The sequence below is a fragment of the Drosophila subpulchrella genome, unplaced genomic scaffold (genome assembly GCF_014743375.2).
Source record: "Drosophila subpulchrella strain 33 F10 #4 breed RU33 unplaced genomic scaffold, RU_Dsub_v1.1 Primary Assembly Seq354, whole genome shotgun sequence".
NCBI lineage: Eukaryota > Metazoa > Arthropoda > Insecta > Diptera > Drosophilidae > Drosophila > Drosophila subpulchrella.
In genome coordinates this window covers 337,486-355,297 of record NW_023665577.1, presented here as the reverse complement: position 1 = coordinate 355,297, position 17,812 = coordinate 337,486, and the positions used below count along the sequence as shown (strand labels likewise).

Genomic DNA, 17,812 nt, shown 5'->3' with positions numbered 1-17,812 from the left:
GTAGTTCGGTTTACATAAAATATTAATAAGGCAGTTACATTATAAATTTAAAATGAACTTCAGAAAAAAACCACATTACATCGACTGTAGAAGCTACCCTTGCAGAGTGTATAATGATTACATTCAGATGTTTGCATCGCAGTAAAGGAAAGTAAATATATTATTGATCAGCAACACTATTGGCAGTGGCGGATCCAGAGACGATTCTTGGGGGGGGGAAATTGAACTTATTCTTCGATTTGGGGTTCAAACTTACTGCTTCTGTGGTTCCAAGGGGGGGAAATTTCCCTATGCACGATCGGATAATTAATGGGAAAATAATTAAAGCTTTCTTATTTTTTTTCATATTTTCTTCTATTCCGGTATATAGCCTTTTTTAATTATTTCAGATTAATGAATTCCATTTAATAAAAATCAGACTTCTATATTATCTAGCTGCAATATGATGGATAGAAAAATGTATGGCAAAATAAAAAAAAACGTTATATTTCGTTTTCAGTCAAACATATACATAAGCTATTAAATTAAAATGGAACAACATCATTTAGTTTTCCTAAAACCAAAAAGTTCCCGTAGGATCGTTGGTATTCTTGTTATTCGTCATTTGGCTGAGATTTACGTACATATGTAAGCTCTTAAGCCTGCATACAATTTGCTTGTTTAGAATTTAGACCGTTGATTTGCTAGAGCTTAAAAACTTTGGCTACAATAAACTTTTAAGTTCTGCATTTAATAAAAACATTTCATGAGGGAGACCTGGTTCTTTAGTTAATATTCGTATTAGTAAGTTTATTTTTGCAACATGTTCTTACTTGCACTAAAAAATTAGCGGCGTTTTGGGATTAAGATTAAATCAGATAGGTTTTAATTAAAGAAAAATGTATTTAAAACATTGTCTCATGATAATTTATAAGTCCGATTTAAGTTTACATGACATTTACATCTCTCAAAAATCACAATCGCTTCACAGTGATCTTTAATTATGTGCACTATAAAGTGCACTTTACGAAAAAAAATTTTTTAATATGAATTTTATGATATAAATTTATACATACATACATTTCAAAACTATCATGGGCCTTGGCTTATTCCTAACACAAATTTGGCGGAGTTCTGACTTCATTGTTTGTCATCCAATCTGGCAACCTTAGATTTAGCTCTGAGCGAAGGGTTTTTTGGCGCTCTACCTGTGGTCACATTGTACATTTTCATTCACAAAATTCTTGAAAGTAAATCGACTTGGAAATTAGGCGCGAATTGACAATGTGGTTCGCCCGGAACGCCCAGGTCGAATTGATTCCGTTGGAGAATCCGCCGAAGACCATATACTTCACCTTCCTGGCGACCAAATTTGGCCAGATGATTATGGGCGTCACAAAACAGTCCACCGTGGGTTTGAAAGACCAGTTAGCAATTTGTGTACTCTATTTTGTGGATAAGAGCGTTGAGAAAACTTACGAGGAAGTTCAGAAGCGATGGCCAAAGTCTGAGCTCTTGAAGGACGACGTCTCCATCCAGTTGGTAGCGGAAAAACTCGTCGGGGACGACAAGGAGAACTCGGAGGCGATTCCAATTGCCATCGTGGGCACGGAATTCCAGCTGTCCGTGTGGCAAGCTCTTGTGGATCTGAAAAGTGGTGAAACCTGCACCTACTCCCAACTGGCCGAGCGTATGGGGCGTCCAGCAGCGATTAGAGCAGTGGCCAATGCCGTGGCCAAAAACGAAGTTGCCATCCTCATTCCCTGCCATCGCATTGTGTCCCAAAATGGAGCGTCTAAGTACCACTGGGGTGCTGCTCTCAAGCAGCAACTACTTGCTTTTGAAAAGTCATCGAACTATTAAAAATTGTTACTTGTATCTTTATTGAAACTCAGCTCCGCACAAAGGTCTTTCTGTTCGGGGTGGTAAGGAAATGGAAAATGCAGACAGGCTCGAGATTGTGCACTTCCTACTTATAAATTGTACCTACAAATTAAGAGCGAACCCCGTTATTCCCGATGCAGCAGCACGAAAATGGCCAGGATGGAAAGGATGGCCCACTGAAGAGAGAAAGCTCAGGAATAAGTTGGGAAACAGGGTTATTTCGGGTCGATCGACCTACCTTAACTTTGGGATATTCGTTCATGAAGATCGTGATGATGCCCACGTAGGGCAGGAAGCCCCTGGCCCGGCCAACAATGTCCTTTTTGGTCAACCACAGCTGGTTGGGCGCATACAGACCCCGGTCGTCCACATTGTTATTGTCACCCTTGGTCAGGAACTTGACGGAACCATCCTCCCTGTGAAAAGAAGTGGAGATTATTAACCAATTCGGTTTCAAAATATGTTTACCTGTGATGGGCAGGTTATCATTTAAATTTACAAAAAAAAAAGTGTACATTGCAACTGAATATTACATTCACTTTACAAGTTAGGGCCTATTTAGATTGCAAATTGAAGAACAATATTAAAAAAACCTTTCTATCTAGTCTCCCGCAAAAATTTAAATTATACATTAAAGAAAGATAGCATATGCAACTTTGCTATCTACCTAACCGAGATTCCTTAAAATCTCCACCAAAGTTCTCACATCGATACAATTTATTTGAATCTAACTAAAAGCCAAAGAAACCTTTTTAAACGCTTAACTCTCATTAATGAACTATCTAGCACGATGCTTTCGCCAATACATTTCGAACTCACATGTGTACAAACTACTCATCAAGTAGCTGAGAAACTAACAAAATATGTCGTCTATATGCGAAAGTCGGATATGGATTTCAACAATTTATAATTGAAGACCTTTACAAACTCTTCGCATAAAATAATATTTGGGATACATTTTTAACGGAGAACATACAACCCTTTAGTTCACTCTGCTGTTTGCGAAAAGGGTATTTCGGACGGAATGGAAGTTTCGAAACGATCCTTCAAATTACATATAAACATCCTTATTCAACATGTGCACTACTTGGACAACGTTAAATCAGACTTTATCCAGGATAGATAAGCCATAAAGCCTAGAGTCCCTGGGTACATCCTGCTATTTAACTTTAAATCTGTACGCCCTTTCTGGGATTCTTATCCCCGCTCCACAGGACACTCACTTCTCGTGCAGCTTGATGACGCGGTGCACTATGGGTATGTCCCTGCCCTCCACCTTGAAGACGACGATCTCGCCGACGCGCACCGGCTCCTCCTTGTAATTGGTGAGGAAGAGGAGGTCGCCGCGGTGGAAAGCCGGCTCCATACTGCCACTGAGCACCACCACGATCGGGGACTCGCTGCCGGTGACCACCATCAGGCCCTTCCAGATCATCAGCGCCGAGGAGACGATCATGGCGAAGCTCAGCACCTGGTACAGCGACTGTGGGAGGGAAAAATCCGGATCAGGATGCTGTATATGGCATATGGCCGGAAGAGCGGCGCCGCTCACCTGACGCTTGTTCATTCTGTTGAAGTCTCCCAGCATCTCGTCGATCTGCAACATGCTGGCTACGCCCATGGCTGCGGCTGTGTGTTCGGGGTCCTTAAAGAGGATATTAACCTATCTAAATGCAGTTATCGGGCCTTTAACAAAACTCCTCGGCTTCGTCCACGAAGACAGAAAATTACATACACGTATGTGGCATAGTGATTAGAGCTGGGCTGACCCCCCGATAGTATCGATACATCGAATGCTATTTTCGATTTTGGGAAACACTATCGCCGTTTTGGTTTCGATAGTTGAATTTATAATATTGCAACCAAAGTTGTAAGAGAAAAATGCATTAAAGGAACGACACTAAAAATATCCTTTTGTCAAATTTTTATAAAAAAAAATACATGTATTACTTAGTTTTTCATTATAAGTTTATAATTTGCAACAAAATTTGGTGAGAATCTCAATTTTCATAAATTCCAGCAGTTACAACCTCGAGACTGTTGAGTTTCTAAAACCCAATCAATGCCCCAATAATTATGTGATAATGACTAGAAATACACTTCTACTAATACTTATTTTGACAAAATCAATTAATCAAATTCTTGGGTCACCTTTCGTTTGATAATTTACCAGTACCAATTTATATTGAATTGTGTCACATTATTTAAAATTATATACAATAAAAAGATGTAGAATACAATAAAAAGAAGTAGAATAATAAAAATATTTCTATAAATTTGGTTCGGCACACATGGTTAAACATTTTTGAATTTTTTCTACACTTTTTAATGTATCTTACAGAATACAGAATACCCTTTCTGTAGCCAGGCATCGCAATTCACAAGTAGAAATGCCATCTCCATTAGTAAGACCGTAGGCGAAATCCGCACTTCGTGTGACCGTACCCGGAAACGTGAAGTTAGCGCCATCGGTTGCGTTTTCTCGCGAAATAAATTGGAAATAAACGAAGCGACATGGGCGACAAACTGCTGGACTCGACGCAGATCATCAATGGCCTGGCTGTGATGCTGTCCTTCTTCGTGGGCTACCGCTACGCCCTGAAGCGCGGCGACGCCAAGGACTCGACCGCCGACGAGGGAGCGGCGGCCCCATCTTTGGCCGGATCCTCTGTGACCAGTGCTTCTGCGGCTCCTGTGTCGGATAAGGTGAGAAAGAAACCCTTCAGGTCATGGGAGGTAGTCCAGAGGTTTCACCGATTGGCACACCTGGTAACTGGTACTTTTCACAGCTACCACAAATGCGAAAATACACACCTACACTGGCGGCCACAAGAATAGCAGTGCGATTCTAGGCTTTTAAATTTGTATTTCAAATCATTTTCACAATTTCGGTTAGCTTTTTCTAAAAAAAACTAAATTTTAATATAAGCATCGGGCTATAAAAAATAATTAACATATTATCAATAGGTTATTATTTCACATTTCAATCATAATTAAATCAAAGTTTGTAAATACAAATAATTTAGGTTCGTATTTGTGAGTTCCATTAAACTCCCTAAATGCATTTCTGAGGATTGACAAACTTATAATTTTGATATGAACTAAAGCCGACTTCCAAATGGGCGAGCTTATTTCTCAATTCCCCAGGTTCAATGATTTTTTTGTATTGACCCTTTTTTTATGTTTTCGATTTTCACAAAAAAAAATTTTAACCAAACTGCGAGTTCGGATAGATTTCAATAGCAATCGAAATTAAAATCTTCAAACAAAATGTGATTTATATTTTCCAATTTACATTTGTATTCTTTTAAAAATTTTGATCTTAAGAGTTAGTTGAAAAAGTTGTAACCAATGTTTTGTTGTTCAATCATCATTTAGTGGGTTTTATTAACAGATTGATTAACTAATGTACCATTCGTCCATTCCCTTAGGGCTACGGTGGTTTCAACGAGAACTTCAAGATGGTCCTGGTGGTGCGCAACGACCTCAAGATGGGCAAGGGTAAGATTGCCGCCCAGTGCGGTCACGGAGCAGTGGGCGCCTACCAGAGGGCGGTGGTCAGGACGCCCCGGTTGTTGCGGGCGTGGGAGAACTGCGGATGCGCCAAAATCGCCGTGCGGGTTGAGAGCGAGGCGGAGCTGATGGCCATTAAGAAGGCAGCCGAGCGCCAGCAGCTGAACACGTGCCTTATACGCGACGCCGGTCGCACCCAGATCGAGGCGAACTCCAAGACTGTGCTGGCCGTGGGTCCAGCGGCTGCCGTGGACATCGACCGGGTCACCGGCCACCTGAAGCTGCTGTAAAATCCACACTACGGGAACTCTCGAAGGCCATGAGGCATCACTTACTCGCCCGAGTGCAATCGGACAATTCTCAAAGCAATAGGGCGCATGGGTAGAGCGGTGGAGGAGGCTGGAGATGGCGTCATGCCCCCGCGGAGGACGACAACTGTGACATGCAAGTTAAGCTAAGATTTACGTTATCACGTTAACTGTGAACTGAGCTATTAAAAATTAAACGATTGACAGTCCAACCTGGCACTGCAAAGCTCCTAAACATTTGTTTTTCTGTGAGGGTTCAACATTCCAATCACCAGTTTAGGCCAGCGTGACTACGTAGTCTATTAACTTGGAATTAATTGATTTAAACTTAAAATAAAAAAATATTTCTTTGGTGCCTCCAATGGAAGTGTTTATTTTTTAAGTAGAAAATATTAATTTTTTTAACCGTTATAAACGAAAATGTTTTAAATAAACACAATGAACTTATATAACTTTGCATACAAATTATATGAGTTTTAAATTGACAGTTACATAAGTCGGACTAAATGAACAGACATTTCCACACAATAGGTATATCGATCGATCCTGAAATTAAAAATAAAATTTTTTGGTTCTTACAACTAAATTTATACTTATGACCTAGATAGTCAAATGATAATTTTATTTATATGAAAAATAAGGAGTAAAGTTAATTATAATTTTTGCGACTTTAAGGGAAAACTAGCTGTTTTAAAGAAGTTATAGAACATATAGCAGTTTTAATGGATTTTAAAGTCAAGCTTAATGAACATGTAAACACAAAGTGGTAAACGTTCAGGAGCAACAAAAAAGTATTTTTTTGGTTCTTACAACTAACAATGATATTTAATCACTAGAAAGTCCAGGCATAATCATTGTCTCCTTGCGGCGTCTGCTGCTGCAGTTGCTCTGGTTGCAGTGGGGGCATCTGCTGTTGCATCACTTGGTGTTGCAACTGCTCCATTCCCTGCTGGAAGTCCAGCTGCGGTGGCTGCTGGTAGTCTAAGTTTGTGGGCTCGTTGGACGAATCCACGAGGTAGATCTGCGATTGCGATTGCTGTCCCATCTGCTGGTGATGCTGCAAGCCGTAGTCTCCGTCGTCAAACACCTCCTTTTTGATGCGCACTCGGGAACCATCGTCCTCCTCGTCGCTCTCCGAAATGTCCAGATCATCGTCGATGCCCATGCCGTTGTTCATCGTGTTGGTAGGCATTTCCGACGGCATTTGCAGGGCGAGGGAATCATCCTCCTGGGACGGAAGACTCATTCCCATAGCTGAAGCGGCACTTGTGCTGGCTTCGGCGGTATTGTACGACCCATTGTCATCTTGAGCATGGGAGAGGAAATTGGTAAAGGCGCCCTGCAGGCTGCTGGGCTCGCCGAGATTCTGGCGAGGCTTGTGCATGGCCAGGAAGTCAGAGGGATCGTAGTTGGGGTCCACATCCATGGACTCATCTGAAAATTTGGTAAGTTTTGATCAGTAAGAGTGTACTTCATGACCAAGTCAAATATGGGATTAGGGGGTAGGAGCATGGACATCAAGAGCACAACACAAACACTTATTAAGGATAATAAAGACCTTGCTGCTGTTGAGCATAGTAGCCAGCGCCCACGCTACTTAATTGCACCATTGCTTCGGCCACCTGCTGGCTGTCATCTTCGCCGATTGGCTCCTCTGCTCAGGCGATTTAAGTAAAATCAGAAACAGAAACAAAATCCAAACAAAGTAAACGATCGAAAGTGTTTTTAGATTAGTATTAAACTTCCAAGTTGGGACCGAGAACCATAATAAATATAATTGTTCATAATAATGCCTTGCTTGAAAAGTTCGTGATTTTAACAATATAAAAGTAATTTCACATTGAATTATAATTATTAATAAAAATATATAGTACCGACCCCATAACACTGTGTTACAGCAATAATTCACCTCGATGAATGCTTAGATTTCTTATTTGGTGTTAAAAAGAAGCTTGGAATGGAATTTTTAAATGTTTTGAATAACTAACAAACCAAAAATCCCCTCCCCATTTCGGGCAAGGAAAAAAACATAAATGGTCTTCTTTATCTAAAAATCCGTATGTTGGGGAATTTTTTCGCGAACGAATTTTTAAAAATCGAGTCAATGCATATACGGTTTTCTAGAATCCATCGAGGTAAATAAATAAAGGTTCAATTTTGTAACACAGTGTAAATTGCAAATAGTCGCAGTAGTACATTAAATAAATTTTGATAACTAACTATTAAAGAGAGTGAACCAAATGGCTTTCTTCACCGTTTTGCAAAGTGTATGAGTAGCTAACAAATTATTCGATTCGCTCAGAGAATGATCCGAAGTAGAAAGGCCTTTGACCGGAAACACCCACCTGCAATTTGCTGGGCCTCGATGTCGATCTCCGTCTTAATGTTTTTGGGATCGAACATGCCATCCATGGCTTCGGCAGGTGCGTGAATGCGTTCGCCCTGATCCAAAATGCTGGCCGCATTGTTCTCGTCTTCGGAGACCTCTTGGAAGTCCTCCTCCTCGTCATCATCCTCGTCATCCGTCGAGCATTGCAGGTCTGATAGAAAGCGAATTAATTATTAAAAAGTTCCAATTTGGGTAGGCGATTTGTGCATTACCAACAACTGAAATAAAACTCAAGTTTAATTTACAATTTTCAAAAAGGTAAAATCAAATTCCAATCTAAGAAATCATGCCAAAACTTATCTACTTAGTTATGTATTTAGGGTTAGCACTACAGTTAGTAATCTAAAATCCAAACCAAAAATGAGGTGCGTGTGAAAAAGCAGTGGGGTGGCTATCAAATTTGGGTTTCATGTGTATTAAGAAATTATTGCAAATGAATATTTGTGTGGAGGTCCGATGACTTAGTTCAGAGCAGTCGGCGATTAGAGGCTTACCTTCATCCAGGAAGTAAGCTTGCGTCTGACTCATGTTTGAGGCAAGGCTGTCCTTCCTCGGACGCCCCCGACCACGCTTAACCGGATTCTGGGATTTGACTAGAAAAAGGTAAAAGTATTTGCAGTTCGTGGGTGGCAACAGTATCAAGGTTTTCGGTCTTTTTCATTTGTTCGTGTATATGGCTATCCCAAAATGAGATCCTCGCTAAGCGAGTATCGTTTGGTCAGAAATAAACTAATATTGTGTTCGTCTAACTTAAAATCTGGAAAGAATTTTTCAAAAATCATTTTGCTTATATTTTTTATGATTTTTTGAAAATGCTTAGAAACATGCATTTTAGCCATATTTTTCTCTTTTTCATACAAATTTTTTCCGACATTGTCACCTTTAAAAAATCATAAAAAATATAAGCAAAATGATTTTTGAAAAATTCTTTTTGCAGTTACTATTATTTTTGTTTGAAGAAACTTTTTGCATTAAAAAATTTTAGTTTTCAAGTCGAGGAAAAAAGTTCAAAAAGGACATTTTTACACAAATTCGTCCTTTTCAATAAGTACTGAATGGGTTAAGAAATGTATTGTATCATTCAAACGGCATTTAAATTACCTTTCCATTGATGCCAAAGTTAACAAGATGTAAGTTCAAATTATGAGTATATTTAACTTTTTTTTTGTGAAAATACTTTTGACCACCCTTGTATAACAGTGAGAGTAGGGGACCTTAAGGATTCCTATATAAATATGGATCTAGCTAATATACATAAATTCATATATATATTAAGATTATATTTTTATACATAATGAAATTCAAATTGTCAGAAATAGAGTTTCTTCTGTTTACTTTACATATACTCAGTTTCATGCATGGCGATTAAGTCTGTTTCCCCAATATCTACATGATATCAAACAAACATCATCCATTCAGAAGTTCAGTTTTACTACGCTTAAATTGTTTAGGATTAGTATAAGCATAAGAATCCGTTTGGATCCGTGTCAACCATAACCAAAGATGTTGCCATATGCAAATTTTGTATATATTTCTTATAGTTTACTGATTTCGTAATGTAGGAGGAAGCGTGATCAATACCAATAGTTCTTAAGAAGACCAGGAGAAAGAGTAAATATAGAAATGTATATGTATGAAATTGTAGATCCTAAACCGATCAGGCGTATTGAAAATGAGGTAAGAGATCCTAGCCCACTTACCCTCCTCCACGGGATCGCGCTGCTTGCGGGGTCTGCCCCTTCCGCGCTTCACTTCACCAGGTCCAGGAGGTACAGATTTCCGCAATGACGGCGCGGTATGAGACGCACTCATCTCAGCTCCCATGCTGCGATGGATAGAATTCGATGACGAAGCGTGCAACCCATGGCCCTCCACATCGATGTAGTCGTCCCCTGGAGAGCTAGCACGGCTGCCGCGGTCAAAGTTGTAGTCATCGTTGCCCCAGGCTTCTTCGAACTCTGGCGCATTCTCTCTAGCACGCTCCTGGGTCTTGGATATGTTATTCTCTAACTGGGCACAGTGCTCCGCGAACTAGGGTGGAATAAAAATATAAGATGAACTAAAAGTCTCTGAGGCAATAAGAAACATACCACCTCTAACTGGGTTTGCGCGTAGTGCAGTATCTTCTTGGCAAACTTGGTATAACGGGTATCGCTGCCATTGTATTGTTCACAATTGGTGGCAATCAGCTCGATGTCAGCCAGATACTCGGCTCGACTGTGATAGCGATGACCTGGATTAACAGTTAGAATTAGTACGCAAGAGCAGTTAAATAATATGGAATAACCCTGACGACTCACTTTCAATGTTCTTGCCAATAGTTTCGAGGTCCATTGGTCGTTTAATGACCGTGTAGTAGTCTTTAACCTGTTTCTTGTTGACCGGCTTGAGGAAAGGCCAGCTTTCGGTCAATTGTTTAACCTGCGCGTGCAGCTTGTCGAAGATAAAGGAGAGAGCCACTTGATCGTCGTCGTCCAGGAGCGGGTTTATGGCCTTTTCGAGGCGCATCAGCTTATCCTCTCGCTCGGCGAGCAGCTCGTAGCAGCTGCTGAACATGCGTTGGGCGGCCAAAGTGTATGCACTTTGTTGTCCGTTATAGATGATCGAGTTGTCTACAATCTGCTTGAGATCTTCTAGAAACATCTCGCGACTTGTGTAGCGCCTCTGACGAATATACTCCCTCATCGTCTGCAGGTCCATGGGCTTGGTAACCACGCGGTAGTAGTCCGGCACTTTTTTAGCATTCACCGGGAACAGGAACGGAGTTACATCCGGCATAGAACGCAATTCGTTGTGGATGATCTCCAGGATGGAGGACAGCACTACCACGGGATCCGTGCGCCTTCTGTTGGCCGTCTTGTTGTGCCGCTGTAGGTAGTCGCAGTGGAGATCGCCACCCACTCTGCGTTTCTTTTTGCCCATCGCATCTCGGGGAACCTTTAATGTGAGACCCGAGCTTGAGCCACTGCGTCGCTTGCCGTCATCGACACCATGCCGTTTGAGCACCTTGCTGCTCAGCGTCACCTTGGTTCCATCGACATTCACCAGATCGTCGTCATCCATGGCCATCTCCTTTTCGCTCTGCTCGTCCAAATCGTCGGCCAGAGAAGGATTCGACTGGGACAAACTGCTTTGCATACCCGTGTACAAAGGACAGGCCTTGTTCGTGCGCATGTGTCCAACCTGCCCACAGGCGCCGCACTTGAGCTTCAGGTCCGGCTTCAGCTTGAACTTCTTGCGTGAAGGACTAACCTCCTTATAGCCACTATCCCGCTCCTTGTGCGAGTGTCCGCCCGAGCTCTTGGGATCGCCCAAGGAAGTGGGCATGCCTCCTGGCTGCAGCTTTTGGTTTTGGGCCAGCTGCGCTAGGCGCTCGCGCTCCTGGTTGCGCTTAATACGTCGCAACTGCTCCTGGATGCGCCTCTTCTCGCGCTTCATCTCCTCCTTCTGCTGCTCGTCTAGCGTGGCGAACTGCTTGATGAACTGCTCATCCTTAGTGGTGCGTATCTTGATGTAGGCATCGATCACCGGCTGCCGCCGCACAGTTTCCACGCGGGTATACTCCTTGCCATCGTTTCCTCTGAAGGTACGCGTGATGCGAAGAATGCGACCTTGATTGCTGGTGGCCAGCAACTGCTGACCGGCCTCTTCCTTGCCCTTAGCTCCCTTTGCGCCTCCACTACCACTTGGCCCGCCGTGCTCTTCGTCCAGCTGACGGAGCAACTCCTGGCGCTCTAGCTCTTCGCGTTCTCTTGACAGCTGGGTGGAGGTCTTCTTGTTGGACAACATGTTCTCCAAGTTCTTGCCAAGTTCTTCGAGGTCAGATTCCTCGGAAGCCGACGACTCTGCCTCGTCGGTGGATAGCACCTCCGAGCTGGCGAGAACTCGGTTCTGGAGATCGAAAATGCGTTGGCACTCTTCCTTATAACGCTCCTGGTGCTCAGCAATAGAGAACCGATTGCCGCGGGAGAACTTATCCATTCCCTCCTCGCCGGCCTTGGCTTTCTCCGTGGACAAGGTGCGCACCACGTCAATAACCTCCCAGCGGGAAAGCTTTTTAATCTCCTCCTCAGGCACTTTGAACTGTCGTAGAAGCTCCTTTGCACGCTGGAGTGGCAATCGACGCAGATCTGCATCCGTTCCGGTAACTGACCGCTTTGGCTGCGACTCCTGTTCCTCCTTGGTTTGCTGTTGAAATAAATTTTGACATTTATTTAGATAACATGTTACTTTGTATTTCTAAAATGAATCATTAATTGTTTAATTATTTCATGTTACCGTGGGCTTATTTGGCACTCGAACGTAGGAGAATCCTTCACCACAACCCGTGGGATCAGCAGGACCACTCAGCTGGAGCAAACACTTTCCACGCATGGCCTGGATATATGCACGAGTCGTGTTCCAGGGAGCAACCTTCACTTCGTCATCAAGTTTCAGTTGCGCTTCTTCGTCGTCATCTTCCTGAGGGGCGAACAAAAACTTCTCCCCGTAGCCTGCATCCTAAGAACAGAGAAAATTATTTTATAATTTATCAAGTTGAATATGGTCAGTTAAAAGGGAATGTGCACAGATATCAAAATCCAAGAATGGTCGAGAAGCTGACTAGTAATTTTTTATAACCGCTTCCAGGGGATGGAGTTGAGTTTTTAACAGGTTTTAAGCTGATGCGGGCTGACGCAAACAGGAGCATTGACAATCTCCTAGATGCAGAAAATATTACTTATCGTAATTTACCAACAAGAAAAGATAGCGTAATTTTCATATCGAGAAACAAAACATTAACTTCAACTAAATAAAAAAAAAACAGATTACTAACCTTCAATCGCTGTTCTGCCGCGATCATGCTGAAGTAAGCACAGCACTGCTCAGGTGAGACCATGGCACGGATCTCCTCCTCAGAGGGAAGTCGAAACTCCGGCTTAATTACCCACCAATTGGAGTCCATGCCCGTGCGCTTAAAGTCAGCGCACTGCTTCAAGCGCTTGCGGATGCTGCTCTCGGAATGGGCGGGAAACGCTTGTTTTATGTCGTCCATCCGAATGCGGCGAGGATTGTCGCGACTCTTCCAGAACAAGCGATAAATAAAGACCTGACAAAACAAACAGATTTAAAACAAATTAAAAACAGTTCTGATCTCGTCACTTACCTGCAGAAAGTCGCGAGTAAAGTTGTTAGCGCGCTTGGAGTTCGGACCCGGAACTTCGTACAGCGGACACTCCTGGCCGACTGTGAAGATGGAGTTCACAGATCGGATCCAGTAGCTGTTTCGGGTGCGAATAACCAGGAAATCGTTATGTGCCATCTTGTGCGGATAAATCGGCGCACGGTACATGTTGTTCTCAATAGCCTGGATGCATTGGCCAGGATGCAGTATACCCAGGAAGGGACTAGTGTGTGCAAAGGCGACCTCTCCGTAGACATAATCCTGAGGGCCACTGTCCTTCTCCGCCTTGCGCTTGTAGTAGTTCTTGATCTTGGAGCACATGCCCACCTGGTTCATCAGCGGCGGGTGCTCCTCACAGAATTCGGCCAACACGATGTCTCCGTCCCTGCCGCTCAGATCCTCCGGGTTGCGCATAAAAAAGACGTCTCCGCCACCAGAGGCGATGCGCTCCACCTCTCGCTGCTTGGCCTTTTTTGCGATGGTCTTTAACAGTGGGAAGACGGGATGCGGCGAAACCTGGGCCATCGGTCCGTGCGAGTACTTCTTGAGTGGGGGGCGATGGAAAGAGCGGAGCTTCATCGGGCCCATGTGCGTAGGCACGAAGGGAGCCCGCAGCTCTACCACCGGAGTCGAGTGCTGAATGAGATTTCCACCACCCACCTTAAGGCGCAAAGTCGGTTCTGTCTTGGGTGTATAGTAACTACAGGAGGATTAACAATTAGATTTCGCTTCTGTAAAATCTATAGAAGACTTACGTGTCATTAGATATGTTAAAAGGGTCTCGGTCAGGACTTTTGGGTGGCGGCGGCGGCGTGTCCTCAGCCAGCACATTGATTACGCCAGCCTTACCCAATAGAATTTTGGACTTCTTTACGTGGGGATGCGGTATTTTGATCTTTGGCGGAGGACCCGTGCTCTTGTTGATTTTAGAGGGATCGATGTCGTCGGGTATGCCCAGGATGATGTTTTCGTCGTTGGGATCCAAAGTGAGTACCTTCGGCTTGGGCACCTTGCTCATTTGCTGTGCATCCCATATCACCTCGTCCTCCCACTTGTGGTATATTAGCTCCTCGTTCTCCACCGGGAACAGACTGTACCAGGTGTCATCGGGTGCCTCCGCTGGCTTTGCTTGAGCACTGAAATTAAGAGGAATATTAGTCCTATACACCGGTATATTGTAAAGACGATAAATTACTTTTGCTGTGCCTTTTTGCTGGATGCCGCTGAGCCCTGCTTGGAGCTACCACTGCTGTTTCCCACCGGCAGAGACGTCTTTCCCGGCTGACTGAAGGCGCCAGCAGTTCTCGATCCGCTGGAGGGCAGCCATCCAGCTGCATTTGTCTTTGAATTGAGCTTTTGTAGCACCTTGGCCTTGATGTCGTTGCCATCCCAGACCACGTCGTCCTCCCAGTGAAGCTGTGAGACCATTAGAAAGGCGTCGTCCGCAATGCTTGGCTCCTCGGTCTCTTCCTCTGGACTGTTAACACGCCGCTCATCCTTGGTCTGAGGCTGAGACGAGGACGTTGCCGTCTTTGTCTTGAATCCGTAGTTGAATCCCTCGCCGGAGTCAGGCACCTCCAACATGTCGTACCAAATTTGTGCTGGCCCGTAACGCCAGTCAGCCACCTTGGGCTTTTGGTCACTGTTCTCTCCGTTTTCCGGTCCCTCCGGCCGCACGTCCTCGCTATTGAAGTCGCCCAGCAGTTTGTCTTCGTCGTCAGACATGCACTCCGCCGGCGTTGGCTCTGATGCATAGTGCAGACTGAAGCCTCTCTTTCGAGGCTCCTCAGTGTCGCTAGGGGAATCGGAGCCACCAGTGTTGGTCAGCTGCAAGGCATGAAGTATTTACAAGGGTTATTAAAGCAATTAATGTATATTATGCTCAAAAATAATATCCGTTTATAAAGTGTATTTTAAAATATTAGTTCCTACCTTCTGATCTCTGGACTGATTGCGCTTCCGGCGGCGTTTGCGCACGTGTCGCCAGATCTGGGGCAGACTAGTGGGCTTACCCGGTCCAAAGAGACGCGAAAAGCGTAGCACCTTTTGGGGGCGAAAGTCGGGAAAGAGCTCGCGCACATCCACGTTCTGGTACTTGGAGGGCAGAATATCGGCCAGCGGTGTGTCCAGTTTGCGATCCGCATCTAGAAGGCATTAATTATATTAATTAACATTTTTGCTTTAAAAATCCCAATTTACCTTTGGCATCGGCGGACTTGGAGTCGCCGCCGGGACTGGAGCCCTCGTTTGGTTTGGCCGGCTCATCAGTGCCGCTGCCAGAGCCCGATCGCATGGGAGCACTAGGTGGAGGCATCAGTTCCTTGTCGTCCTTGGCTGCAAAAGAAAATTGTTTGTTTTATGTTTTATTGGGATAATTTGTTTAGGGCTATTTTGACAGATGTTCTAGATCATAACGATTGTCTTTAAATCATAACTGTCACTTTAACTTGAAACACACAGAGACTGCGATGTAATCGTTTAGGCGAAACCTAAATAATTCCTATAAATATTTTCAATCGCTAGACAATTTTCCTATAATAATTAAACATATGTGGAATTATTTAAGGACTCTACAAAAACACGCTGGTACTGATATGTTTATGTATAATGAAGTTATTGAATTTATTATTAACATTAATAACTAGTTAGCACATAAATATGCATTAAAAAACATTCTAGGGGAGTTTAATAAAAAAATTCAGAAGAAATGTATGTATATTCCTGAAACAATATTTACACCTATAATTTTTCCTTAAGCCCCGAAGATGTTGTCTAAAATGTTGATTCGAGGCATCACTTACTCAGCTTGGCCTCCACCTTGGAAGCGGGAATGGCGTCTTCTAAGTCATCGTAGGGCGTTGATTCTTCCGGCGGAGTGCGAGGACAATCCTCGGATAACTCAGTAATATCCGAATAATCTATGGCATCGTCCTGAGCTCTTACGGCACCATCCTCCTTTTCGTCACTTTTTACGCCAGCCTTTAGAGCATCGAAAACACTCAGTCCTCCACTGGCACTAGCCTCAGACTTTTCCTCGTCGTCGTCCTCGGACAAGGGCTCGGCCTCCTTGCGGTCTATTACTTCGAGCAGCATTGAGTCCAGACCCAATCTGAAAAGGATGGTTTTTTATACATTTGATAAGTTTCAATGTTAAATATTAAAGTTTTGCCTGCACCAAAGATGTCAAAAGAGTCCATCAAGAGTTGCTAGTCCTTAAAGGCATATAGTAGTGTCACTAGTAGTATCACTAAATTGTAATTAGCAACGACGATCTTTGAGTTGTTATAAATGTTAGTTCATGTTAGTTAGTTCAAATAACTCAAATAATGTAAAATAAGAAAAGGAAGTTTATTGAAATCTCCAAATAAACCAGCCTACAAGTTCATACATACATATTCGAGAGATAATTAGGATACTAGAAACGCACTTCTGAACGATGTACTTTTACCTAGATGTCTCCACAAGCACCTCGGGACATCTACATATGTATACTTACTTGGATAGGGATCCAATGTTCTCCCGGAGCTCCGCATCGAATCCGGTGCCCCCGCGTCCCTCGCCATCATCATCTAGCAATCTGCCCTCCGAGTCGATGTTTCCGAAAAGAATGCCGGTCAAGTCCAATCCATTGCCAATCGAGCCCTCGTCGTCGCTGTTGTCGGATTCCATCTCCATATCCATTGCTCTCCAATGTTTACGCGGCAAAATTCTTGTTTTTGTCGGAGCGTAATTACATTTTTTCCACGAAACACGGTTAGGTATGACCGTAGCGAAACATCTCAAAAATATCACACACAAAAAACCATTCATCCATATGGGCTGGCAATTGAAATGGCCGAGGGTTGGGAACTTGGCTATGTACAATTTCGGTCAAAATAATAGTAGTGCCTTCGCCGTTTTCTTCTGCGCAATTCAAACAATGCATCCGATAAAATGTTTGGCTCACATTATTTTTTGTTCATAAAATTAACGAATCCCTGGAGAGTTTGCGAAGATGACTACTATATATAGCCGCAGAATTGAAAAGTGATAAAAAATGAAAGGTATCGAAAAAACTAAAAAGATACCAGTACTTTTGAAATTGGTTTGGGAAAATGAGCGGTAAAAGTGTAAATTTAAAAATTCGAGCTGTTGGGGACATTGAGGATATAAGTTCATTAGGCATGTTGTATTCTTACTGAAGTACGCATCGAATGACACCTCGTTTGCTAAATGACACCTCCATTGCCAAAAACAAGATTCAAGGCGATTCTTAAAATAAAGATTTTTTTTTTAGTTTGTCCCAAAACGTTGTTTTGAGGTCCTGGAAATATTAAAATGTTGTTTAACAGCCCGATATAAGAAACTTTAGTTTTACCACTTTTCTCAAAACTCGCTAGTTTAGCGGGAAACAGCTATAAATAGCTAGATTTCAAAGGTGAGTAACTTTAGAACGTGAAACGAACAGACTTGGGCTCTATGTCGTTGAAAAGTACTTCAAGAAACTATAAACTCCTTAACGTAATTACACAATTACTTAGAGGATCGTGTAATACATTTTCGTAACAAAAGTTGATATAAAAACTTTTGTATGTT

The 17,812-nt window shown here is 43.0% G+C and overlaps 4 protein-coding genes across 8 annotated transcripts; 2 read left to right on the top strand and 2 right to left on the bottom strand.

The window, feature by feature from the left end:
• Window positions 1–1,180: 1,180 nt before the first annotated feature.
• Window positions 1,181–1,869, top strand: LOC119560910 (methylated-DNA--protein-cysteine methyltransferase, inducible). Its single transcript, XM_037874611.1, has one exon. The coding sequence runs from the start codon at window positions 1,264–1,266 to the stop codon at window positions 1,840–1,842; it is 579 nt and encodes a 192-aa protein (XP_037730539.1). The 5' UTR covers window positions 1,181–1,263; the 3' UTR covers window positions 1,843–1,869.
• On the bottom strand, window positions 1,837–3,609 carry LOC119560911 (signal peptidase complex catalytic subunit SEC11A). Its single transcript, XM_037874612.1, has 4 exons — window positions 3,416–3,609; window positions 3,087–3,346; window positions 2,102–2,279; window positions 1,837–2,039 (listed from the first exon to the last, which is right to left on the bottom strand). The coding sequence occupies exons 1-4, from the start codon at window positions 3,482–3,484 to the stop codon at window positions 1,989–1,991; spliced, it is 558 nt and encodes a 185-aa protein (XP_037730540.1). The 5' UTR covers window positions 3,485–3,609; the 3' UTR covers window positions 1,837–1,988.
• Window positions 3,610–4,293: 684 nt separating this feature from the next.
• LOC119559761 (probable peptidyl-tRNA hydrolase 2) lies at window positions 4,294–5,919 on the top strand. The gene is made up of 2 exons (XM_037872836.1): window positions 4,294–4,569; window positions 5,295–5,919. Exons 1-2 carry the CDS (start codon window positions 4,378–4,380, stop codon window positions 5,664–5,666), a joined length of 564 nt encoding a protein of 187 aa, XP_037728764.1. The 5' UTR covers window positions 4,294–4,377; the 3' UTR covers window positions 5,667–5,919.
• Window positions 5,920–6,372: 453 nt separating this feature from the next.
• Window positions 6,373–17,001, bottom strand: LOC119559760 (transcription initiation factor TFIID subunit 1). 5 transcript variants are annotated; one of them, XM_037872831.1, is made up of 16 exons: window positions 16,734–17,001; window positions 16,039–16,346; window positions 15,437–15,571; window positions 15,170–15,381; window positions 14,433–15,064; window positions 13,993–14,373; window positions 13,220–13,937; window positions 12,890–13,162; window positions 12,352–12,573; window positions 10,374–12,261; window positions 10,164–10,306; window positions 9,774–10,104; window positions 8,568–8,666; window positions 8,030–8,224; window positions 7,243–7,338; window positions 6,373–7,118 (listed from the first exon to the last, which is right to left on the bottom strand). In XM_037872831.1, exons 1-16 carry the CDS (start codon window positions 16,916–16,918, stop codon window positions 6,517–6,519), a joined length of 6,420 nt encoding a protein of 2,139 aa, XP_037728759.1. In that variant the 5' UTR covers window positions 16,919–17,001; the 3' UTR covers window positions 6,373–6,516. The 5 variants fall into 5 exon arrangements, with proteins under 5 accessions (XP_037728759.1, XP_037728760.1, XP_037728761.1 ...); XM_037872832.1 differs by having other exon boundaries at window positions 10,167–10,306; XM_037872833.1 differs by lacking the exon at window positions 7,243–7,338.
• Window positions 17,002–17,812: the final 811 nt, after the last annotated feature.